This window comes from Anas platyrhynchos, chromosome 10 (genome assembly GCF_047663525.1).
Source record: "Anas platyrhynchos isolate ZD024472 breed Pekin duck chromosome 10, IASCAAS_PekinDuck_T2T, whole genome shotgun sequence".
NCBI classification, from domain to species: Eukaryota; Metazoa; Chordata; class Aves; order Anseriformes; family Anatidae; genus Anas; species Anas platyrhynchos.
Genome location: NC_092596.1, coordinates 5532883 through 5558362, shown reverse-complemented (window position 1 = coordinate 5558362; position 25480 = coordinate 5532883). Strand labels below are relative to the sequence as shown.

Sequence of the window (25480 nt, the reverse complement as noted above, 5' to 3'; positions counted from 1 at the left end):
CACTGTGGATCTGTGTATATAACATCAAGTAAGCATTTTACTCCGTGAAATGGAATCTTTCATGTTTTAATCTTTTTTTCCTTCCTTCTCTTGCCATCCTGTGGTAGTGACCAGTCTTATGTGATCAGTTTTGTGGTTCCTAATCAGAAGAAGCTGACTGCGTTAGCTGAGCAGAAAGGTGTAAGTGGAACCTGGGCAGATATTTGTAACAATCCTGCAATGGAAGCTGAAATACTGCGAGAAATTAAAGAAGTGGCAGACAAGAGTAAGTAAAGTGGCATAGTGTGTTAGCCATCTCATGGTGCTTGTCCAGCAGAAGTTTTCAGCTATCCTTACTAACTTCTCTTCTTTCTGCCTGTTGATTCTGCCTTTACCAAAACTTAGAAGAGTTTTATCACAGACAAACACCACATCAAATTCATCCCTGTTATGCCAGGAATTTACTACTTTTTTTTTTTTTTTCCCTCAAGAAAATACAGACTTTTAAAAACTAATTTCTAAATTAACCTGTCTATAGACAGGTTGCTTATTTAATGCAGTTAAAGTAAGAACCTAAGGGGCTGTCAGTTTGGAGGTAACGTTACAAGACACTTGCTGGTAAGAAAATTAGCTAAGCAAGATCTCTAAGCTTTTTTCTGTGCAACTGTGTGTCCTACAGCTTTGAACCACCATGACCCTTATGTTTGTATTGGCTTAAAGCCTACTATTCCTTGCTACAGTGCAAGTGAATGATCAAAAGCCTCATCAATTTGTAGATCCATAACTTGAGCTTAAACATGCTAATGTTATTCCATCATGAACTAGGTAATTATCCTTCATATAGATTTGTTATTCAAAGTCTCTGCTTATACCTTTTTTACTTTCTAGGCAGTCATTACTATTTAGATGCAGGTTTTTTTTTGTTTTTTTTTTTCCAAAAGTACTTTAGAGACAATCCTGATTTTTAGTAGAACATAACGCACCTTCATCGTGAGCAGGCATGTAACTAAGTAGGATGAAACAGGACCTTCCGATACCTGTTTGAAGTTCAAAAGACAGAGTTCGAGGGAACAGACATCCTAACTGCCCTGTATTTGCTGCCACCTAGAGGCTGTGCTGCCACAAGTTGTCCTAGAAATTCAGCTACAAGACTGAGTGGGTCCTCTTGCAGGCCTACACGCAGAACCTGATAGCAAAGCCCATCAAGCAGTGCACATGCAGCAGCTCCCTACCCTGTTCCTGATGCAGGGGAGGCACTGTAGCAGCTTCGCACCTCCTCCCTTACTCACCCCTCTTCAACCTGGGCAAGAGATAGGAGTAGCTTGTGGTTTTAATGATGCTGTGTGCGTGCACCAAATGTCTGGTTCCAGCTTGAAGGGAGAGTAAGTGACTACTGTGACAAAAATACAGAGAAGCCCCTTCATTTTGAACCCTAAACAATCTCTTAGGAAATAAAAGTATGGGGAAGAATTGCTCAAGCACAGAAGGTATAGAAGTAAATACGCAGTACATCTAACCAACCTGAGTTAATACAGTTGTTACTGTGTTCCTATGATAGTGATCTAACTCGGCATATTCTCTTGTGACAGTAGTCAGATCTTCAGGCTACAAACTCCTTTGTTGCAAGCTTTAGATTTTTACACTCTCAGATCCAATACAAGCTAAATACAGTAAGTTATTAGAATATTTGTATACTAATCAGCACTGAGCTTTGGTACGCAATTAAGTTTGCTTGTGTACCTTCTTTAAGGTTACTCCATCAATAGGACACCATATTACACAAGTTTTAGAGTGCTTGCCTTAAGTTTTTAGGTAGAGTGAATGTTTCATTTGACAACATTACGCTTTTGTTTCTTTTTGTCCCTGCAGTGAAATTAGAAAGGTTTGAAATACCCATCAAAGTACGATTAAGCCCTGAACCATGGACCCCAGAGACTGGGTTAGTAACAGATGCTTTCAAGTTGAAACGGAAAGAACTGAAGAACCATTACCTCAATGACATTGAAAGAATGTATGGAGGCAAATAAACAAGTTCTGTTGACTAGACGGTTGTGCAGAAGGTTCCTTCTCATGCCTTGATTTTGGATGTCTTTGTATAGAGTAGGTATCACATGATTCCAGAAAATACACCAAATGGATGAATGTTTCTTATAATCTCTAATGAGAGCAAAGATCTTAGACTCCAAATTCATAATTACTAGCAGAAAACCTTAATGTGCTTCAGTTTCATGTCATCATTTCCAGTTTTGAGACAGACATAATTATGTGAAGCAGTATGGACAGATAATGTTATTCTTATTGTTTCTCTAGCATATTCAGACTGCTTGCAATTTCTCCCTAATTGACTGTGAAGTCTGATGTACATTTCAAAGAGAAACATTAATAGAATTTTGACGATTCTATCATAGTAAGATACTTAGTGGGGACAAAAAGTGTATTTAAAGCTTAACTGTCTCCATTTAAAATAAAAATAAGAAAACAACATGGGTCAAGAACTTGCTAGAGACCATTAGTAATGTACTGCTTGAGAATGGATGGATTCTTCTGCACCTCAGTTATCTTCAGTATTTACAGTGCCTAAAAGAAAATATGAAGTATACTTATTGAAATAAAGGTGAACTGAAAAGCCTTCTAAAAACAAGTTATTTGAAAGTTTCGCTCAAGAGCATTGAATCAACTATTTCAAATTTCAGCTCACCAAATACATCTTTTATTTGCCACCACGTTTTAATTCAAGCAGAGCTTTCACATTAGGACATACAGCATTTAAAAACAAGAAACAAAGACTTGCCTTGCTGCAGGAGGTTCTGATGAGAAAACATCAGCTGAATGCAGAATGCAAAACTTGCATCCTGACTGGCAAACGATGAAATTGATGGGCAGTTGTCTCTAGGCAGATTTGAAACTCAGTTGATTTTTTTTTTGAGGGGGCCTGATCCTCTGGACCTTCACATAGATGTGAGTAATGGTAGAAGTTATCTCTGTGTAATTTACAGGATCAGAATATAAATATCTATGTTACAGAAAGGTATTTCTGTTCACCTTTTACAATATGGTAACCAAAACAAGACAACCAGGAAACAACAGTAGTTTCTCCACGTAGTTTTATTTTACTTACGGGAAAGTATGCAGTGGCTGGGGAAATCTTTGTTTTAAGGGACTTGTTAACAGGGACAAATCACTCTATATAGAGATTCATTATAAAAATGTTCTTTTATTAACTGGAAATTGTAGATGTGCTGAAGTGAGATGTTATAACTTAATAATATTTTATCATTTTGTGTGCAGCATCCTGTACTGTGTCTCTTTTGACTTGTTAGTACCTGAGCTCCTGCATCCCTGCTAGCTCTTTACACTTGAACCGTAAATGCTGTAAAAAGTGGAGGCTCTTGATACTGTTCTACTTTGCACTTTTCTTAATCATTTTATATATGTTGCATACATTTTGTACAGGTGTGGCTCAACTGCTATATATGACAAATTAATTTTAAAGTATTTATAGATTTCTTCTATTCATAATGTGTTGTGTATATGATGGTTAAAAAGGAAAATTATTTGTTATTGTCACTGTACAGAAAGTAAAAGATTTTGTACGATGCTGCCCTTTAACGTACTAGCTTGCAATTTCAGGGCAAGTTTTTATTTTCTCGCATGTATGTGTATTTTTTTTTCCTCCAGCTCAAACAGCTTTTGGCTAAAATACATCATGGCTATATACTGGTCAACCAAACTGCCCCTTTTCCTTGGGACCAACTTGAAAGTTCTCCATGCTTAGCTTCTCTGGCCAGTCCAGAACACTGCCAGTCCATCTTCCAAGAACGCTGAAGGGGAAAGGGAAACAGCATATCTAGTACATAGACCTTCCTGCACCCAGTTGTGCATGGAATTAGAACAGTCACCAAAATAAACCAAAAACCAGCTTTTTCTAATATTCCTAATTACATTAAGAATATTAGAATACAAAGCATATATATAAAGACACATACATCGGTTTATGACAACAGAATTACTTTCTGTATCATTAGCACCTTTTCAAGTGACTCAGTCCTGGACCTATGTCACCAACTTTTCCATGGTTAAAATCAGTCGCTGTTAAATAATGGTTAGACAGCCTGTTAGCATCACAGAAGTGTTTAAGTGTGTAAGGAAGTTACTTGCACTTGGACCTGTCCGCAAGTTGTATGATTTTCTTTTAAACCATGAATGTATTTATATGAAATGTATTTTATCTAGACTCTGGGTACCCTCTGTGTCTTGGCTGACCGAGAATTGCTATTTTCAGTATATATATATACACACACATTTCAAAAATGGAATACAGTTGAAATGGTTAAAGAAGTTGTGTTCTGGAAGGTCTTTATGTATTGCATGTTATTTCCAGTTACTGTTCAGCACCTCCCATTCTCTCTGCAGCTGAGCAAACCTTCACAAAATCAACGTACTACAAAGGCTGAAAACAAGCGTAGGGCAGGCTTAGTTTATCTTTTAAGAAACTGAATGCAGATATGCTGCAAAAGTATTCAATGCACATCAGCTTTTCAAGCATTTTTGGAGAAGGGATAAAAAATGGAGGGGTAACAACGGGCTTACTTCAAATGTACTGTAGAGTTTACTTGCAAATTATTACATTCACACTTTGGTAAGAATGTCATCCTTATTTTTAATTAATTGTAAATCCTTTTGTGATAGAACTCGTAGAGAAGTAAGGAACAGTATGTGTGAGAATGTCACTCTCATTAGAAGGAATTAGGATGCAGATGACGTGACAGGATATGGCTTCAAAACCATTACCTGACATACCCAGTGCTTAACTGAAAGGACAGGCGATGTGGGACTGAAGACTGAGAAAGCAGTCCATTTGTTCAACCTGAAGGTTCCAGAGAAATGAAAACAACTGCGAGCTCTCCAAAAAAACGGTTTGAAGTTATCTTCACAAGATTGAGAAACGGGTTCAAAAAGAAAGGAAGGGCCCAGTTCAGGCACAGATGGTATTTAGTTTCTCTACTTTCAAAAACATAGGGTATCTACAGACAGACAGAGTATAGCAACAGTCACAGGGGGGCTTGAAAGCTTCATCTACAAAGAAAGGCTGAAGAAGTTGAGTTTAGCTGGCCTGAACAGGAGTGGCCCATAACAAGTTCCGATTAACCTTCAGCTGCATATGGCTTTGTTGCCCTAACAAAGGCACAAAAGAGCTGTCTCCAGTGGAAAAGGTTTACAAAAAAAGTCTATACACTAAGGGACATATTGAGAAAAACACCACAACTTTTAAAAAAATCCTTTATTCAAGGAGGAACTTGAGGTTGCTCAAGGTCACCGTCACTGAAAGTCCCTAGAGCATCAGAATGAAAGAAGGCTACACGAGCACCTTTCAAGGACAGCTTTGACACTGATCCGTGGGTAGGGGCTGGGGGAAGTGATTCACTTCCTCTAGATAACGCAACACTAACATTGCACGTAACAGGAGGCTGGCCTAAATGCTTGCAAGGGAGAAAAGTATAAACAGAGAAAGGAACAAGTTAGTCCCATAAGAGTAGGTTATGTGGGGTTTCGCAAACCCTGTGTAATTTGGTGCCCAGTACAACACCAGAAGGCTTTGAGAGTAACAAGGAGCAGAGTAAGGGTAAGCCAGCATGAGGACCTGCAGCTCCTGTCTAGCGAGGACCTGCAGCTCCTGTCTAGCGCTTCGGGGCTGCATACAGAGTAGACAAGTTGAGAACGGGAGTCATTAGTCAGTCCCCAGTCAGAACAAAACCAAAACAGCCACCCTCCCACCTCCCAGACTGTTAGCTTTGAGTAACTAGAGTGCAAAATGTAAGTTCTGGTTATTGCAAAATTCCCTGAGCCTGCCTACTGGCTAAGCACCATTTACATACGAGTAAATCAGCTTCCCTTTTGGAGGGTGACATTTAAGCATCAGAAGGTCAAAACAAAACAAAACAAAAAATGGTGCTTCTTTTGCATGAAGTACCACAAAGATGATTTACAAAATGCAATCAACAAAACTTGCAGTTGCTGCTTTCAGGAATGCTGAAGAGCGGACTCACCAGGTGTTTGACAGTAGTGTGAAGTTACCAGGAACAAACAAATCTCATTTCCAGTTAATTCACTGCTGCTGCAAAGTGGGACATTGATAGGCTTGTTTTTAACCCGATAGGATTACATGAGCCATAGAGGAGCAGCACTGACCATACTAAAAACCACACTTCTTGTTGGGCCGTCATTGTCACCTCATTTGACTTGGGTGAGTTTTGACAGAGGCGGGGTGCTGGATTTCTCTGCACCATTGCTTTGCTACTGGGAGCTGTACACCTAGAATCATGCTACTCCTTTACTGGGGAAGAGATATCTGGAAGAAAATCAGACCTGTTTTGTTGGATATTGACCAAAAAGTGTTTCAACAAAGCACACACCTGATTACCATAGGTAATTTGTCCAAAACTGTGTTTAATTTGAAGTGTGCAGTCTTGACATTAGGCCAGTGCTAACTAAATTAAACAAAGACAGCTCCGGGGCACACTGGTCCTCAGCCCACACCTATGCATTTAAAGAAGGGAAAAAAAACAAGAAACCACCCCAACAACAAAACAACACAAAACAAAAACTAGATTTTTTTTCCACCTGTTCTCCCATTTTGAAACACCACCACCACCAGGTTTCTGTTGAGCTTATTTAAGAATAAAACAAGCCCAGCTACATTTTGGGTGAGTCCCCACACTGTTCCAGCACTTCACAAGAGTCCCAGCCCCAGGAGGTGTTGCTGAGGTTTTTGTTTGTTTTAAACAACGTGGTATTTAACCTAAACCTTTCCTGTTGGATATGGATCAGTTTATTACTTACGGTGCTCCCCCAGGGAGTGAACACAAAGAATAGGATCACTGTTCTCTCCAGCTGCCTGCCCTACTTTACTTTTTGTCTTTCAAGTCTAAGCAAACCCAACCTCTCCTGATGAGCCTGCTTTTACAAACTTTAACCAGGGTCATTAAAACAGGGCCACACTGTCCCTGTTTGAAATACAATACCCACCCCAGCTGCCCTAGGCAGCTTAGGGGAATTACCCCCCAAAGCCCATCTGTAAGGTTGCTGCATTCCAAACACATTTCCCTCACATGCAGCAGCTGAGACCTGCCTTGTGCTTGGCTTGTGACTCCCCTTAACACGCTGCTTTTTTGCAGTAACGCTGCACAGCCGCCACTAACATGGCTGCACATCTGCTTTTCTGAAGCAGCACCCACAGGAAGGAGATAAAGTCCCAGAAATTAAAACCATTTTGCATTCCAATTTCATTCTTCAGAAGTCTGTAGCCCTTTTTCTCACACTGGTGTCATCTAAAGCCCAGTACACGCATTCTTCCTGGGCCAGGCTCTTTTCCTGGGACAGGGAACTATCTGGTACCATCAGGGAGGTTACACGTGGCAAATTACAGTTTGCCCCTCCCTATAGTATGTTTCTGTCAGCATGAAAGATTTTCTTGCCATTTTTCCCCCATTTCCTTCCAGTGGGACATCGGCATCTCGGCCACTGACAACAGTCTCACCACAATGTGATCATTGCTCATCTCACTGGTTTGGATTAAAAGTCAACCCTACCCTAACACAGATTCGGCAACTTCAGTATTAGGGGCATTCCACATGACTTGTGTGAGGGCAGGCTTAGTCCTAAGAACTTCTGGACCAGATTTCCATCCTGCTGCTACTGTGGAGAATTACACCACCGCAGAGGATGGAAGGTGCACCTACTGCAAGGCTCGCAGCTGGGCCAGGAGAGCTGGTCAGCGGGCTTGGCAAGTGTGACAGAAGTGTTACAACGGCAGCTGGCAGCAAGCAGAGGGAAAACAGCACCCCAGTGCTGGGGGAGCAGCAGCAGTGCCATCTCCAGCCACCCACCTCGCCATCGGCTTCACATCCACACCCCCCTCCCGAAACCAGCACCAGCAGTCACAGCTGCACATCCAGATCCACGTGGGAAGCTGAGCTGGCTTTTAGAGTCCTTTTTTTGCCTTGTTAAAAACCTGCATCTCTGCTTTGAACGCTTACAGTAACACAATAACAATATTGTTCTGAAGGGCAGAAACGTGCAGGTGGTGACAGGGACTTCTTACGGAGCTCTGCAAACAAACACTACGCAACCCGAGCTTCACTTCTAACAAGTCAGTCTGACTCAGTTATAATCTACGTTCAGCCCACTAACAGTTATTGGCAAGTAGGGGCCTTACTTTGAAAGGTGCCAAGAAAATTGTTCAAGGCAACAAAAAACACTCTTTACTTCTGTTGTTCAGCCACCAATACACTTCCAGAAGGCCTTCCTTAGACAATGAAATAGCAAGATGCCTGCAAAGCACCTGAACCAAAAACTTTGTTCATAAGAGATATGACACACCACAATTACCCTTAAACCAGAGGATTTCTCTGTTATATTTTGCTAATGCAGAAACAAGAAACAACGAACCTTAACCCTTAGAGAAAAAAAAGGATGGAGAATACATCATGGTAGAAACATCCCCATTTTACTAGTACTTATTCCTGGAGCAAGTTAAAAAGAGAGGCTTTAAGGAAAACCAGCTCCTCTCTGGCATTATGTCAGTGGGTCTGCATTTTCCCAAGTAGTTACAAAAAATCATGAAAGATCTTGCCACTGTACTTCAGGGAACTGAAGAGCAGGGGGTCTCAGCTCACACTGCTCTGAGCAGAACAGATTTTTCTTAGTTCCGTCACCATTCCCTGCTAAGGGGAGAGGGAGCCCAGCTGGTGCTCAGCAGTGCTCAGTGCTCTCACCTGCACAGGACCTGCTCCCAGGGGCACAGGCATGAGGATTGCTCGGCTGCTTTCTTTTTTTTTCTTTCCCAGGCTGCACCTTTCAAACAGAATTAGATGATTTTATCCTTTCTGGCATACAAACGCGCGTCCCAATGAAGTTAGGCACCGTAAGGAAGCAGACCTAAAGGCTCTCTCCCCGCTCCCGATTGGAGCGAAGCTTGGCGCCATCCCAAAGGGCTGGCACGGCCCCGAGCCTCCCGGCACAAAGGCTGCGGCCAGCAGCTGCCGAGCGGAGGGGCTGAGCCGCGGGGCCCCGTTCCCATCCCGGCCATGAACTGCAGCGAGGCGCGGCGGCTGCAGGCGCTGCTGGGGTCGCTGCTGCGGGAGCTGCGCCGCGGCACCAACGGGAGCGCGGCGGCCGGCCAGGGCCCGGGGGGAGATGCCTCGCTGTACATCCTGCTCATCATGGTCTTCTACGGCTGCCTGGCCGGGGCGCTCATCCTGGCCTACACCCGCTCGCGGAAGCTGGAGTCCAAGCACGACCCCTACCACCTCTACATCGAGCGCGACTGGGGCCGCGGTGGCCCCGGGCAGCCGGCCGAGGAGGGCGGCCCCGCCGAGGAGCAGCGGCTGATGTGAGCGCCCAGAGCCTCGGGGAGGAAGGGGAGGAAGAGCCCAGCCTCGGGACCACTTCTGCCACTGCGCCGACCCGGGGCCCCTTCCCTCGCGTGGGGCTCCCCCAGCTCTTTGGGGTGGCCACCGCGCTCCTACACCGACCGCCTGCGGTACTGCGTGCCCGGAGCCCTCCCGTTTGTCGTCTGCAAAGCTTCGAGGTTTAAAGGTCTTCCTCCTCTTCCACCGCTTGTGCTCCCCCCCGAAGGCAGCGCTTCGGCAATGAAAGGCAGCTCTGCGATCACAGCGTCATCCCCTCCATCACGCCCCAGCCCGGGTGGTTACAGCAGGTACAAGGCTTTGCAAGGGTCAAGTCGCGTTCTGCTAAAGCAAGATGGGTTTGGGCTCGATGTGGAGGCGTTTATTAAAACAAAACCAGCTCAGAGGTGAAGCTGTGCCCACGAGGAAAGCATCAGTACCTCCTGTAGGTGCTGTGCCTTTGCTGACACACAATAAAGTGCTAAAGCCACTGGTAACTTCTCTCCACCAACCCAGAAACGTAATTCCAAATATATCTTTATCAAGTTAAAATTTAGGATTACAACAAACAGTATTTGCACTTTACGAAGAAGTGAGGCAGATAACAGTTATTTTCAAAATTATGTGTATGTTCTAGCCTATCATTTCTTGTAGTTGTTGTTTCTCCCCCCTCCCCTCCAATAAAGCTTAATGAACAATCCCAAGGAACATGTACCTACACCCAGCCTGGTTACTTCAGCGTTACGATTTTATCCAAGGTGATATGTCATTAGATATCAAAGTGTATCCTGTGAATCCTAAACACCTTAATAATTAAAAAGTATGAGGTGGGTAGAAAATTCAAGCTCCATGAAAAACTTCAATGTGAGTACAGGCAATAGCGCTACATGCCAGCACTGTAACAGCAGATGGCACGTGAAAACTTCAGCTTGGCAAAGAAAATATAATAGTTAGCATTGGGTGAAAAAAGAATTTAAGAAAAAACAAATTGCCAATATTCTTAAAATCTCCAACTAAATTGTTAGACAACAGTAACAGTTCTAGTCAGCCACCTCCATCTACAAGGATTAAGAGCGTGCCTCTGGCAAATGAAACTGCCAGTTTTGATGTGGGCTTCAAAAAAAAAGGGCATGTGTCTGAAGTTACAGAAGCTGCCTACAGAACTTCTACATGGGGCTAACTACAACATGGTGCTAGTCATGGTAGAAGACTTTCTGTGAGGAATTCCTTCAATACAATAAAAATTTAAGCTGACTACAGCCATGGTTTCCCCCTATGAGGAGGATGGGCTAATTATACATATCCTTTTATATCACTCTGTCCCAGTGATTAGTTCTCTTTTTCTGCCCAAACACTGCCCACCAGCAGGACTCTGGCCTCTAAGAGGCATTACAAACTATTTGGAAAGTACAGCGCTAACTACTGCTGCTGAATTCAGCTAGGTAAGGCAAGAACAGGGCAAGGACTGTTATAGTTCTCTGAGTATGAGAGGTCTGTACACATTAAACTTCAGTGCACTGAACACTAAATGTGTGCTTGAGACGTTTCACGTAGTATCAGCCAGTTACTGCTTCCACTGCTCCATCCTACAGGCAGCTCAGGAAGAGTTGTCCTCCCAACCCCTCCCAGTCAGCATCCAACACATACCACAAAGTACGTTCTCCACAACCCACCTGCTTCTCCTCTCCTCCCCAGATACGAAGTGTGTGCAATATGCTGTATTTAGATTCTACCTAAAAAAAAAAAAGGGCTGTCCTGGCAAAACGTTTCATTACACATTTCACAAATAGGAAAGGCACAAAACCTCCTGCCAAGTAACTAACAAAACATCTAATTATCTGCTGTTCTATCTGTACCTTTCAATACCTGCAAGAACCATAAGGTCTTGGTGAACTGTAGCAACCTGTAATTTACATCAGCCCATCTATTCTGCCTTACAGTTACAGTTTAACTAAGGTAACACCATCATGCATCAACTGCAGCTTATGCTGGAACAAGATACATACCCCATAGATATGCTTAAATACATCTACAAACACTTAAACATACAAATGCATTTGCCTGTATACATGTGTTTATTCAGTTCACACATTTTGATATTCATGGTGACTGGCAGGTATTTTTTCAGAAGCCTACTGGCTTTGAGAAAGCGTGGAGGACAAGTGTAAGTGGCGGTGTTCCCAGATGTAGGGCAGAATGATTTCACCTGTTCTGCCTGCTTGCCTGCGTTAGGCCAGAAACCTCAGAATGATCTACATTATGTTCTAAAGATAGTGCCAATTTATTTTTTACTTCCTTTTACACCTCATTGTACTTTGTGGGTATGGTAAGTCTGCGACAAAATGAATACTGTATTTATTTCCTATACCTGTCTCACATCTGACCAGTCGCCTGGGAATAATAACCAGATGTGTCACCAGTGTGCTGCTATACAAATTGTAATTCCATTTGTGTTGCCATCAAGATGATGTGGAACCTGTGACTCGAAAGACAAAATATTTTCAGTGGTTTTCAAAAATATTTTCAGTGTATTTCAAAATATCTTTTCTTACAGTTTATCTTTTGCCCACAAATGTACAGAACCATTTTTTGTTACAGTCCACATACTGTCTTAAATCCTATTACAAATGAAAGAGGAAAGCACACAGTGGGATCGTTATAGAGGAGCGTTAGGAGTCTTATTGGACTCTTATGGGAAAACAAAACTATAGACTTGAATGAAAACCTCAGTTCCTTGACGTCTCCCCAGTGAAAGCAGTCTTCACGGAGTTCAGCTGGGAACAGACACCCTATCAAACCAGGTTAGACTGCCTTGGCAAGCAGCACTGCTTCAGGACTGGAAGAAGCAGAACAAAAACTAGCCTGTCCGAGTAGTGAGATTTCAGTCCATTAGAAATTCTGGCTTCCTAAATCAATTCAGTGACACTGAAGAACTCACAATGCACTTATAGATCATTCCATCCAGATGAGTCTAAAGATGTATAAAGGGTGCATTGAGTTCCTCAGTAAAGCATACTTCAAACACTCAGAACCCAAGAACACACTCCAGTTTGACAGAAGGGTAAGTAACAGAGCAGGTAACACAAGTTCACATGAAGAGTTCACTCCCACTCTGTTGGTACGAACGGACACACCAAAATATTGGGACACCCAAGAGAAATTCACACTGTGGCATACGTAGACCTTGATGAGTATGAATCCCACCACCAGCATTCACATATTTTTGATTTAATAAAATTAATAATTGTACGCTTGGAAAAACAGGGAAGCTCCAAACCCACTGGGAACAAGCTGAATTAGCTCTTAAGAATATAAAAAATAGCCACCAAAATGTAACACACTTTTTAAATCGGTACCATATTGCTAAGGTACCTGTATTACTGATGTAAAGTGAAATGCCAATTTAGTCTCCACAACCCATTCAATCACTGGACACAAAAGATAAGGAAATGGATTAATTGATCTTATTAAAGCCAGCTGAGCTATTTATTTAGAAGACTATCAATACCTTTTTCAGTTATGGTCAGAAAAGAAAAGCTTGTTTAGAAAGACTTAACTATTCTTTTCTTCAGCCCCGGGGAGATATTGCAAGAGCAATTTCTAGATTCACTTTTATCATACAAGCAAAAATATCTTGTGTTTTAGCTCTGACTGTGATTTGTGTTTCCCAGCACTCCTAAGCCTTTATACTTTATCAGCTGTCAGAGCCTTTGTCAGAGTAATTACAAAAAAAGACTGCTTTTGAAGCCTCACTAAAATCTACACCTTAAAACACAGCAAGAACATTACAATATAGTTGCCATTACTTGCTTCTAGACCACAGTTCTAGGTCAATGCCCATTTCCAGATAGACAAGGCCCTCACATTACTATTCTCTTTCCATTACTAGCAACTGTTGAATAGCAGTCTAAATGTCAGTACAGTTTATAGGACAGAAATAGCAAATTGAGACTGTTACTTTAGCCAGTTCAACACCTTTTACTGCTTCACAGTGCCCTTGGTGAGGCATTTGCTATAGAATCACCCGTTATTCCAAATATTTTTTTTTACTGCAGCACTGACAAAGAGCTGACAGCCTGTTCTGCAGTGTCCCAGCACCATGCTGCAACAATCAGAACTGATATCTACAACACAAGCAGTAAAGATAAGAAGCCACAAATTATTTCCTGAAGTTTTAATATCATAAGAACTATGAAAATGTCTTTAAAAAAAAGCAAGACTTTTTTTTTTTTTTAAAGAATCTTACAAGAGGTCTTGAAAAACTTCAAAAACTTACAAAATATAATGAAGTGCTAATAAAGCAGCATTTCTTTTATAATGTGCTTTTTCCCAGTCAGGATAACAAAGTGTAGGCATATCAAAGTGTCATTTGTATCAGGAGAATAAATCACTTTTCTCCATTCCATGCAACAGCAGGTGTTTTAAGTCAGTTTAACCATAGTACGTTAAAAGAACAAAGCAACCTAAGAACAGCGACTTCCAAAGACAATACAGGGAAAATACACAAACCAGAAGATCTATCAAGTCTTCAGCAGCCACAATTCAGTATGTGGAAGTGCTAAGCTCCTCATCTGGCTTTGTTTCACTGTCTGGTTGTACATTAGCAACTCAGGTATCAGACAAAGATGGTATTTCCTGGTTACAGCTTACAGCATAAACAAGTTCACATATAACAGAAGCCTAGTGTAAATTTAAGGTATTACAGCACAGTCAACAAGAGGAAACACTAAACCAGCATGGACTGATTCGGTACTGAACGGAACAAAACCCTTTTGTATGTTATCTCCAGCTAATTTCACCACAGAAGTGGTAACAAGCAGTACAGAGCTGCACCGTCCCTAACTTACCCAGCTAGTTTGAAAGAGATTTTGTGCTCGTGACATTAGTTTCTCAGTGTTAAAGTTACTGACTTCATCTGGTATCGACGTTATCTCTTAATATGTTCCAAAAAATGTCTTGTGAAGCAGCTTTCTCAGCAATAAAAATCATGGCAGTGCTGAAGCACTAAGTGATCCTCATTCAAAGATAATAAACAGCCAGCACATGAACAGTACCTTTCCCTAGACTCAAACAATTAAGCTCTAACAACTTTATCTTCAAAAATCCCCATATGCACACCAAGTCCAATTCCAGCTACACATTTTACTCAGGTAGTTGTGTTGTTTTTTTGTTTTGCTTTTTAAAGTATTAATTGCAGAAGTCAAATTTTAAAATAGCATATATTTAAATAGCATGGAAATAATTGGTAAGAACAACATTTGGTTGAAATATTGTCTCAGATATTAAAAAATCTCCCACTTTGCACACAGACACAAAAAAAGGTTCAGAACTGCTATACAAATAAAATTTGGACCAAAATATCCAGTAGGTATTTACTCCCAGGAAAAGCTTATCAGGTACAAGTGTAAGTGTAGTTTCTGGTGACTGTTTTCAAAGCTCAAGCAAATGCTAGAGGTGCAGCCATCGCTACATTCCAAGAGTCAAAACCTATTTTGTGTAGGTAAGCAGATCTGTAACACTACTTATGTAAACAACAGCAAATTAAAGAAAAGCACACCACACACCAGTGTCACAGTTCAACGATGCTATATAAGAAACAGGCAGATTTGGGGTTTTCCTTTCAAACTCGTAGAAGAAATACAAATATATGAACCTCACATATTCTGTTAAGAACAAACAGTAATTAAATAGAGCAATCCTTTCTTCACTACATACAGAAATAGCAATGTATTTACAGTATTTACAATTTTCAAAGATTTTGGACTTCTTACATTGTTTTGCAGGAATTAATATTCTTCAGGTTGAAAAAAAATAGTTACAGTAGCTTGAGGAACCAGTCAAAATATAAACAGCTTCTGAAGTCAGGTTACTAATTCCAACTTACTGATGTAAAGGCTAGAGTTCCTTAAAAGGAAACAAAACGACTAATTTCCCCTAGATATCCCATTATTCATGGGATAATATCACAATGTACAAATGTTTTAGACAAATTGATATTGCTCATTTTCACAGTTTTCTGATTTAAGTAATGAAATCAAGTGAGCTGCAGTCTTAACTGCTTTGTGTATTCAGGCTGCTGCTGTCATTGCAGCAGTAGTAATATAAGTTAGAATTTTCCCTCGTATTTTCATTTACAAGCAAGCATATTCTCACATATAACTAAATTTTGACTTTTTGCTCAGATTAAAATAGAAATACACCAGTTTGAAACAAAATCTGTTTATATTCAGGTTCACTTTGCAAGATCCCAAATTAATATGGAGATTCTTCTATCATGCACTTGAGAAAACTACTCTTAAGCAGTCAAAAGTTGCTGTAAATTTAAAGCAAGGGGAAAAAAACCCACAACATTACCAATAATGAAAGGGAACTGTAAAACAAACAAACAAAAAAACCATGAAAACTATAGTAAAAATCTTTAAGTGAGGAAGATGGTACTTGTGTTCAGATCTGTTCTTCTAAGTTGACAATAATCAATGAGCCTGTTCCGAATTAACAGTACTGTAGATAAGAATTGTAGGCTTCACAGTAATGCAAACTTTTTTTTTTTTCATTAATTACAGTACTTCCTGAAAATATAATAGTGATTCAAAACTTGCAGACTAAAGATGGGAAAACTTGTCCATCCTTCATAGCGGCAGAAATACCAGTTAGGGCAGACAGAAATTAAGTTATTTGCCTACTTCTTACACTGTAAGACTTCAAAGAAAAGTAATGTCTGAAGTCCTTCACATGCATTTGACAAGTCGCTGGCATAGGAGTTCTGAGTTATTCAGCATTCCCTATATACAGATCAATGTAAATTACCTATATCCAAATTACTGAGATGCTCACGTCAAAAGGAAACCTGAAAAGATTTAGTCCTTCCATACCACTGTCAGCTTTTCGATGGACTATTTGACAGATTACACACTCACAAGCCATATTTCATACTTTCACGGAACAGAAATCATTGTCAATTCATCCCAGCCTCTTACAACCACGAGTAGGTAGCTTTGAGAATTCTACGTACATGTCACAGGCATCTTCTTCCAAAGAGGTAAGATGATACTGTAAAAACAGATCTTTTCAAGTTGAAGCAGTTACATGTTTGGTCAGAACTATACAAGTATTTAGCTTCCAAATAGTAGAGTTTCTGAGTTACATAAAAAAAAAAAGTCTGTAAGTGGCAGCAAAGCTGCATGTAAGGCATCTTAGGAATGATTCCAACACAGCTCATTGCCTTCAACGTTTCATTAGGTTTAACTAACACAAGCAACCTGTTACATTTTTAGACTGTTTACTACTAAAGCCATGCCCATTGGGATCAACCCTGAGACATCTGTAGACCTTCCCTAACGACAGACGCAACACGAAGTGAGCGTTTCCACGCTTGCAGAATGTCTGTCCGTACAGCTGCTTCACTGTGTCGCATGAGAGAGGTCAGTCCCGCAGCCAATCCTCACTAACTGGCCCAGTCCTGGAAGCGGAAACAGTCACTGGCGATCTTCCACACCGTGTTGGTAGGCGTGGCTTGTGCTGTCAGCAAGAAGTTCTGGTTGAAGTAGCGCTGCTTGTTGCCATCAAATTTTACTGTCCCACATGTCACCACGAGAACTGTCGTCTGGCTTTGAGTAGCTTGCTCTTCACAAGGAGAAAAAGTATAAAGAGAACAACCCAAACAAAGACTAACAGATAAAAGAAGAAGGAAACGTATGCAAAAGTTTTATTCATTTCTGGTTGTACTAGGTATAGGCTAAAAGTTGGTTACACATCCATGAAAAATACAGTTTTGTTGCATCATTTCTATGTAGACAATAGTGTATTCGCTCTCCAACAGTGCTTTTTGATAGGTTTTGTATTTTCATTTCATGTGGTTCGCTTTAGAGCACTAAAAACAGCCCCTGGGTTTTTGGCTTAGAATAAGCTCTCAGGATTTGATATACGTATTTAGCAAGTTGCATACGTTCCCCTCTCCCTCACCCCGCTAGACCTTGTATCCTTTTCACGGCAGAGCAAAGCAAGCACGCTTGGCAACGGGCTTTTGTCTTATACTCTGCAAATATCCATTGGAAGTCATTTATTAACTTCTCAATTACGTAAGCATTTCTTTGGCAGTTGCTAATTAGAAATCAATGTAACTTAACATCAGTTCAAGATAGAAAGAATTCAGAGTACATACAGGTTAATGATTTGTTCCATGTTATACTGCACGTCAGTATCAGAGGCTACAGCAGAGGTCTCTTGGCTCTCAGACATTATCAAGGACAACATAACCCAGTAAGCCAGACTTTTCACAACCCACGAAAATACATCACATTTGAATACGATCTTAACAAAAAATATCCTTGAAGTGTTTTCCCAGGCATGAAATGTAGCATGGAGTTGCTGCACCTCTTGATTTGTGCTTTTTTTATGCACAGCTTTACTTTTAACCCTTAGTATTTTTTCTAAGCTAGACCCAAGAGCACTATTATAGCTGTAGTTCACTTGCAGTGGTTATAAGATACCTAACTAAATAAATAAATTACAATGGAAGCTTACCATGAACAGGCTGGCAGTCCAACACGTTAATCTGGAATTCACTAGACGGCAACATTTCAAAAAATTCATTCAATGCTTCTTGCCCGGACACTGCATTACCATTCCAAACTAAGGTTGCTTTGTCCAAATAAAGCCTCGTCAAAACCTGAGGGGTTACGAACAGACATATTTGGAAAAAAAGCATAAGCACAACACTCTCCACAAAGAGGTTGAGAGAATATTGTTTTGCATTACAGATTTCTTCAGCTACGTAAATAAATAAGACGCCCTCCTCAAATATTAGGTCCTTTTAACAATTAGTGCTCCCGATCAAGAATTAAAATAAAAACATGTTTTGCTTTATAACTTGCATACTGACTCGTGTCCAAATTTAAATATTGATGAGATTCCTTTAACAAAGCTAGAAATACAACTGAACTACTTGATAACAAAAGGAAAGGGCTATTTTTCCAGAATAATTAATTGCTGATTTTGTGTGTGTACATACATGTGACACAGGTAGTCAGCAAATTATAATTTCAGGTAAAAAAAAAAAAAAAAAAAGGAGAAAAAAACAGTAATGGTGGAAGCCTACAAGAGGACAATTACCTGCAGCAGCAGCAGAGCAGCACCTCCCCAGTATTTCATAACCTGTGGGGTGACTTCCCTACCTCCCCTGCAAGCTATTGCTACACCTGCGACTACCCTGCTTATGCAGTGTGACTCAGTAGTGACACGCAAGTGCTATTTTCACAAAATCTACAGCTTTCGAAATTACAAATATAATACAGTAAGAGGTCCAAAAGCTGTCAGTTCCCACAGCTTTTTGTGCACAAATATCCATTACATGATACAACATGAGTGTGGTCCATGAAGACTTCTGGAGTCAGACAGAGCTGTTTCCACTTTATCTTTCAGCACTCCTAAAGATTTCCAAAAACAGAGGGGAGAACTGCTAACAACACAAGCTTAGCAAAAAAGGAAGCTAAATCCTAGCCTCAGAAGTCACGTGGTAAACCCTAAATGTAGCTGGACATGAACTGAAATATACTGAAGAACACTAATGCACTTCCTAATTGGGCCCCCCTCACAACAATGCTGCACAGTAACACAAAAATTTCCCTACAGGGCAGTCCAGGAGGCCAAGTTGAGATCTCTGTTCTAATACAACATGTAACATCAACTTCCAGGTACTTTCAATTAATGCTAGTTAGAAAAGCAAGCAAAAACACCACAGGAAGTTCAAACTATTGTAAAAATATCTACATACCCTCCTTCTTTTATCCATTGTCTCATAATAAATGTTGACAAATTCTTCTGCAGCTCTGCAAGCCTGATCCACATAAGTTTTGAAATCCTGGAGAGAAAAAAAAAGAACACATACAAAATCACTGGTTAGGCAGTTTTATGCAAACTAGTCATCCACACAACTTCTCCAGCTAGTTGTCAACCAAAGTCACTATCCTTTCCAACCTCACTGAAAGATGAAGTCAAATAATGATGAAATTAATTCCAAATTCCTCTTCTATGTGCTGAAGGTAGCAGCTTTTCTAAGATGCCAGTTTTAAGAATCATTTATGAATGCTTATTTATTTATTGTATTTAAATTGGAAATGCTTACACTGGAAGATGGCCTATGGCTAGCTGAACTAGTGTGAACACAAGTTTTCAGTAAAAATAGCTTTTGTTGTGATGGCTGGTCTGAAGAAGAGATAAGGAACAAGATTTAGCCACTTATTTTTGAAAATTAGCAAGAATCCCATCACACTACCTCCACAGTCTAATTTTTAATCCAATTATGTACATATGTAAAATGTAATAACAGTTATAACTGGATATATAGGAAGGAGAGAGAAGGCCTGTGACCATGCTGACCATATTCCAGTATGAATTGCTCCAGTGATATATCCACAGGTAAGAACCACTACACACTTCTCACATATCTCTATTTCATTCATCCAAAGGTTATCAGCCTTTGGTGCCACATCACTGCGCTGGGATCTCATCCAGTTATTGATTCAGGCCCTTAATCTCTTACAGACTGTGAACAGTGATGTCTGAACTTCTTGTCCAAAGATCTATAAACTTTCATTTGGTTTTGCTATGATAACTTTGTTTAAAATATTATCATTCTTCTATTTCAGCACTGTATTCTATTCTATTTCAGCGCTGTTAGAGAGCCCGGATCTCAGGCTCCACCAAGGCGGCCCTTTGCAAAGCCGCGCGGTCCCCGGGGCCGAGCCCGGCCGGCCGAGGGACCCGGCTGAGGCTCGGGGCGCCAGCACAGCGCCGCCGCCAGCAGGCCCGGCCCCGGCCCCGGCCCCGGCCCCGGCCCCGGCCCCGGGCCTCCCGCTGCCCTCACACCGCGGGGCCGAGCAGCCGCCCCGCTCCGCGCCCCAGGCCCCAGGCCCCAGGCCCCAGGCCCCAGGCCCTTCCCCTGAGGCCCTCAGCCCTCCCCCGCCCCGGCCGGGCGCAGAGGCCGCGCGGAAGCCACCGCACCTCCGCCCGAGCCCCCCCGGCGCCGGCGGGGCCCAGCCGTGCCCCCGCTCTCACCAGGGCGGCGGCCATGAGGCGGCGGCGCGGAGCGGAGCGGCGCGGAGCGGGCCCGGCGAGGCGCGCGAGCGGCGGGCGGGCAGGACCGGACGTGCGGCGCTGCAGGGCCCCGCCGCTTCCGCCCGCGCGGGAACCCGGGGGCCGCGGGTTCGAGGCCCGGCCCCGCCGCCGGGCTGTGGCACCGCGCGGTTGGAGGAGGCCGGGCTGGCAGCGCGGGGCTGAGCTCCGTGCTGTTTGTGAAGGGTTTGGGAGGAAATACCAGTCGTGTGTGCAGGTGGCTGAGTGGGAATCCTCAGCGAGTCCAAATGCCTTGGCTTCACAGAATCACAGAATCACAGAATTTCTAGGTTGGAAGAGACCTCAAGATCATCGAGTCCAACCTCTGACCTAACGCTAACAGTCCCCACTAAACCATATCCCTAAGCAGTTTTCTCAAAATAAAGCTCATAGCAGAGCTGCGCTTCGCACCATTATTCTTCCCCAGCTCTTTCTCAGGCCCATGAAGCTATTAGTCATAATTTCATTCATGTGTGTGTTCTCCCCTACAGCTACAAGCACTATCCTCAGCATAGCATCCCTAATTATCAAGGTAACGCAGGAGATGACACTAAGCCAAAATATTGCACGGCTGCTCCCCCCGCAGTGCCCTCAGCCATCGGAGCACACCGAGCAGCCCGCTCACTGCAATCTGCTCTGCATCTGCCTTCAGCACGTTCAGGCCTCAGAAACGCAACGGCATCCAGAGTGCAGCAGTGAAAAAGAAACAAGAACTTGCACCTGTAGTTCTGCTTTTCAGTGCTAGAAAACCAAACACTTTAAGCGAATAATTAATCTTTAGGTTTGAGTTGTTTTATTCTCTAAGAACCCAACCCTTGCTGTATTTTTTCATCTCTTTGTTGTCATGTTCTGCTCTCCGCGTTCTTCCTTAAAAACACTTTACAGTGAGGAGAAAATGCTACAGGCACAGAACATCTAACGTATTGCTGCTCGATGCCACAGTGCTGATACACTAACATGTCTGTGTTCTCGATACAGCCACAGGTACAAAGCACCCAGCACCACGGAGCTCCACAGTATTGCCTTTCTGTTCCGCACAGTTTGACTCTACACATGATGCAGTGTAACTGTGGGATGCTAATGCAAGGCACCTCCTGCTCTGTCCTCCAACACAAGAGCACTCCCAGCCAGCTCCCTAGTGCCAGCTCTGCAGGCACATCTTACACCTGTTCAAGGGCACGGCAGAGCACATTTGCTACAGCAGCTGTTTTAAAGAAGAGTTCAAGGACAGAGCAATTCAGAGTTGCTTGCTTTAAAACCTGAAGGTGATAAACAGAGGTATGTATACATTAGCACCAGGGAATTTTATACTTGCTCTTTCTGATTCATCACTTGTATACTTAAAATTCACAACTTCTTAACTAAGTGTAAGAGACCATTTCCTTCACACAGATTCCACTTAACAGCTGCTATTTTCTTCTTAGATCTGCAGGGAGTGGTTTCACATGAACTTTTTCTGTGGCAGTGCCAACTTACGCAGTCCCTTTGTTTTACTGGCCTTCCCTGATTTGCAGTATGGCTCAGGACACTTGGCCATTATTTCTCCTGTGTGATTTTTCAGGCAGATCCATTCACCACTTGAGTTCAGTGTGTGACTCCAAGACACAGAAGGTGGAAGAAGAACAGTAACAGCAAACGTTAAAAGAGAAGGATGGGATGGATCTACTTCTGCCAATCTAAGCCTCAGTCACGGTCAAGATTTTTTCTGTCACTTGAACAGCTGCAAACAAGTCAAGGAACACTTTGTACAAAAAATGTATACAGGAAGTGCTTTTTGTTATTATTTTTTTTTCATAAATCCATGTTTGTACTATATATGTATATTAGTTTGTTTAACATGCTAGTTTAAAAACATCTATTCTTCATGAGTTTAGGACCAAATTATACTCTTTTTGCCCAGTTGCATTCAATTGGCATGGAGATTATATGTATATAATGCTATCTGATCACCAAAAAAAGAGTTGTTTTCTACAAATGGGTTTATTAAACATGTTTTTCTCTGGATCATTATATGCCTTTGTTGTTACCTGCTCTTTGCCCTCAAGTATTTGAACCTGATTGTTCTGAGAAGTGCCTGCAATTATTTCAAAGATTCGGACAGGTTATGTAACAACATGTGTATATATTGCTGTATCATGCCAAACTCCCAAAATAAGATAATTCAATGTATTTCGTTTGGCAAAACACCCCTATGAGACACCCCTATTATGAGACATAAACACCCTTATTAAAATCACAAGGAAGCAAAGTTGTTCAGAATGCAGTATGTTTTTGACAGAAATATACAGCACGCAATAGAACGTAAGTTTCTGCATAACTTTCCTGAAAATTCCTGTTTCAGAGACTGTACCAATAGTGAAGCAGACCTAAGTCTTACAGAGACCACAAAGAGAGACTGTATCTCAAATGGCTTACAGTCACAGTTAATGCAGCAAGCAGCTGCACCAAACATGTGGCTGGCAGGTAAAGAGAGGATGTAAAGCTGATGCAAGCATGCTTTTGCAAAGACTGGTTGTGTATACAGCAGAACACACTCCCATGTAGCAACTATGCTATGAACGCTGGACCCTGTCATTGGTAGTAATAAAAACAAACAAACTTCCCTAACAACACTTCTAGTATGAAATGAAGTGCCAGGCAGACATTGTATCAGTTGCATTTTGACAGCATAGTCAGAAACACCTGACTAGTTCCTATGAGCAGTTAAAATAGCTCTCACAGAGAGCAGGAACTGAATGGCAGCCTCAGTAAGTATTTTAAATCAAGCCAAGGTTACAAGCAAAACCATTTTAGTTGCTTGAGTTTAATGTCTTACAATGACTGGCCCTTGAGCAAGAAAAGAGAAACCAATCCAGCAGTGTTATGCTGTTGATAAAGTGCACGTGGGTCATCAGACAATTAGTTGACTCCCTTATGTAGGACAGTCTGATGGAGATGGTATTATTCACATTGGTCTGACTGAAAACAGTCCACAGAGAAGCACAGGAGAATGGCATTTCTTCCTTCTGCTTCTAAAATAACAGTTGCCTGCTTATTGTGAAGACTGAAAAGCAGTTCAAGTACAGAATAGCCTGGAGCACAACAGGACTTAAATGGCACTATTGTGGCCCTCCATTATAACTAATTTGGTGATCCTTTTCATGCTTCTTGTAACATTAATGTTAGTGCTGTGAAGCAGCACTGACCTTGTCCTGGGAGAATTAGTCTGGACCTCAGATGGCCTCTCTGCAGTGCCTTGCAGCAATATGACATAATTCCTCAATATTTTTATGCAGAAAAAGAAAGTGAGTTTGGGTTCTTCAGCATCTTCCAGAGTTGTGAAAATATCCATGAGGTCTTACACGCTATGCTACAAATAGTTAATGATAATGATGTGCTCTCTATGTTAATTTGTGAATGCAATTTCATTTACTGGCAAATAACCAGATGGAAATTGCACACATTACTTACTTACTTGTTAGCAAGTTGTGCTTGCTTTCACAGATAGCATGGCCAAACATGCCTTATATTGTGTCTGGAAGACTGGATATAAAAATGGGTCAATGTTTAACACTTTGTCCTTGATTTCCTACATATTTTAGATCTCTTCATGCTTCTGCTATGTGCATCTTTTTTTTCCAGGTGGGAGGGACTTTTCCCCAGCCTGCTGTGCCGGCCGGGAGCCGGCAGGGGGGAGAATGCACCAACATCCAGCGCTCCCATAGCAGGGACTGAGCCAGGCAATTGCAAAAAAGAAAAAAAAAACCAAAAAAAAAAAACAACAAAAAAAAAACTTGCTGCTTTGCTGGAGCAAGTTGAGCCGTAAGGCCGGCCAGTTAAATTTGCATAATGCAGTATACAGTAGGAAACGACCTGAAGAGACTCAAGAGACCTGCAATTACTTACTAAAGATGATGTGCAGCTGACTGTGAAGAAATCGTATACTGAAGGTGATAAACACTGGGAATGGAAAGATGCGTCTGTGATAGGACTGCTGGGGAGAGGACTGAGAGTTTGGGTCAGGGCATATGAGGCTGTGCCCTTTAGTAGACTGAATCACATCCAGGAATGTCAGCTGTATACTAATTTGTCATTGCTGTGTAGGAGTTGTATCACTAAGAAACAACATATCGTGCTGAATTAACAACTGCTTGGTGATGGTTGCTTAATACAAAAGTTCAAACATCTTCCCATTTTAAATCTCAAGTCTGTCATTGTGTCACTACATCACCATGCTACATATTTACCTCAAATTAATAAAAGTACTTCATAATACCTCTCTCATATAAAGAAGAGCTATCATCAGTTTCCAAACGAAAAAAAAAAAAGCAAGGCATTGAAATTATACATGTCTTGTTCAAGGTCACAAAGGGAGAAAACTGCAGAAACGAAAACTGCAATTCCAATCTTTTACACTCGCCGTGTAAACATCTTCACTCCATTCTGAGATACTGGTGTAAAATTAAAAAAAATCAATCCTATCTGTTATCTTCATTCTGTATTTCATGTTTATTTTCTTCACATTACACACAATTTAGACAATGTGTATAAAAAGTACAGTGTCATGCTCCTTTTCTATGGATTGGATGTGTATGTAATGACTACTGTAAATGCTAGTGGAGTGAAGGAATTGTATTTTTGTTATTACAGAGACTGTGAACAACCTGGATAAAACAATAGAAACGTGACAAATACCTGCAAAAGCATTACCTCTTTGTTTACCCTTATGCATCTGTGAAACCTGGACGAGTAACAGGCTTGGCGCAAGCCTCCCTGCTGGCAGGCTGTGCAGAGTTCTCTATTTTTCAAACACGTTAAATTAGGAATCTGAGGAAAAGATTTTTTAAACTCTCATTTATCAATGGCTGCTCCATCAAATGAAGTAATGTGTAAAGAATAAAATCAGAAATAGTAGAAACTAAGGTAGCTAGTGAGTTCACAAACCTTTCTGACAGTTCAAGATTTGTGTCTACGATTATATTTTTTTTCATTCAACTACTTTA

At 41.6% G+C, this 25480-nt stretch overlaps 2 protein-coding genes across 21 annotated transcripts in view; one reads left to right on the top strand and one right to left on the bottom strand.

The window, feature by feature from the left end:
* Nucleotides 1-3575, top strand: part of ACSL4 (acyl-CoA synthetase long chain family member 4) — a 38524-nt gene extending 34949 nt beyond the window's left edge. For all 15 annotated transcript variants that reach the window (XM_013095524.5, XM_005015219.6, XM_005015217.6 and 12 more), the window contains 2 exons: nucleotides 108-265; nucleotides 1849-3575. In XM_013095524.5, the coding sequence (XP_012950978.1) occupies nucleotides 108-265; nucleotides 1849-2006 (316 nt within the window). In that variant the 3' untranslated portion in view covers nucleotides 2007-3575. The remainder of the gene's footprint in view (nucleotides 1-107; nucleotides 266-1848) is intronic.
* NXT2 (nuclear transport factor 2 like export factor 2) overlaps nucleotides 1-20860 on the bottom strand; it is a 78088-nt gene extending 57228 nt beyond the window's left edge. For 2 of the 6 annotated variants that reach the window (XM_038184667.2, XM_038184665.2), the window contains exons 1-3: nucleotides 20388-20860; nucleotides 19159-19245; nucleotides 17910-18054 (exon numbers count right to left, since the gene is read on the bottom strand). In XM_038184667.2, the coding sequence (XP_038040595.1) occupies nucleotides 17910-18054; nucleotides 19159-19245; nucleotides 20388-20456 (301 nt within the window). In that variant the 5' untranslated portion in view covers nucleotides 20457-20860. Of the gene's footprint in view, nucleotides 1-14586; nucleotides 17054-17909; nucleotides 18055-19158; nucleotides 19246-20387 lie in introns of those variants that run through there. The other 4 variants (XM_027465424.3, XM_027465423.3, XM_027465426.3 and 1 more) reach the window with 4 other exon arrangements.
* Between the last annotated feature and the right edge of the window lie 4620 nt (nucleotides 20861-25480).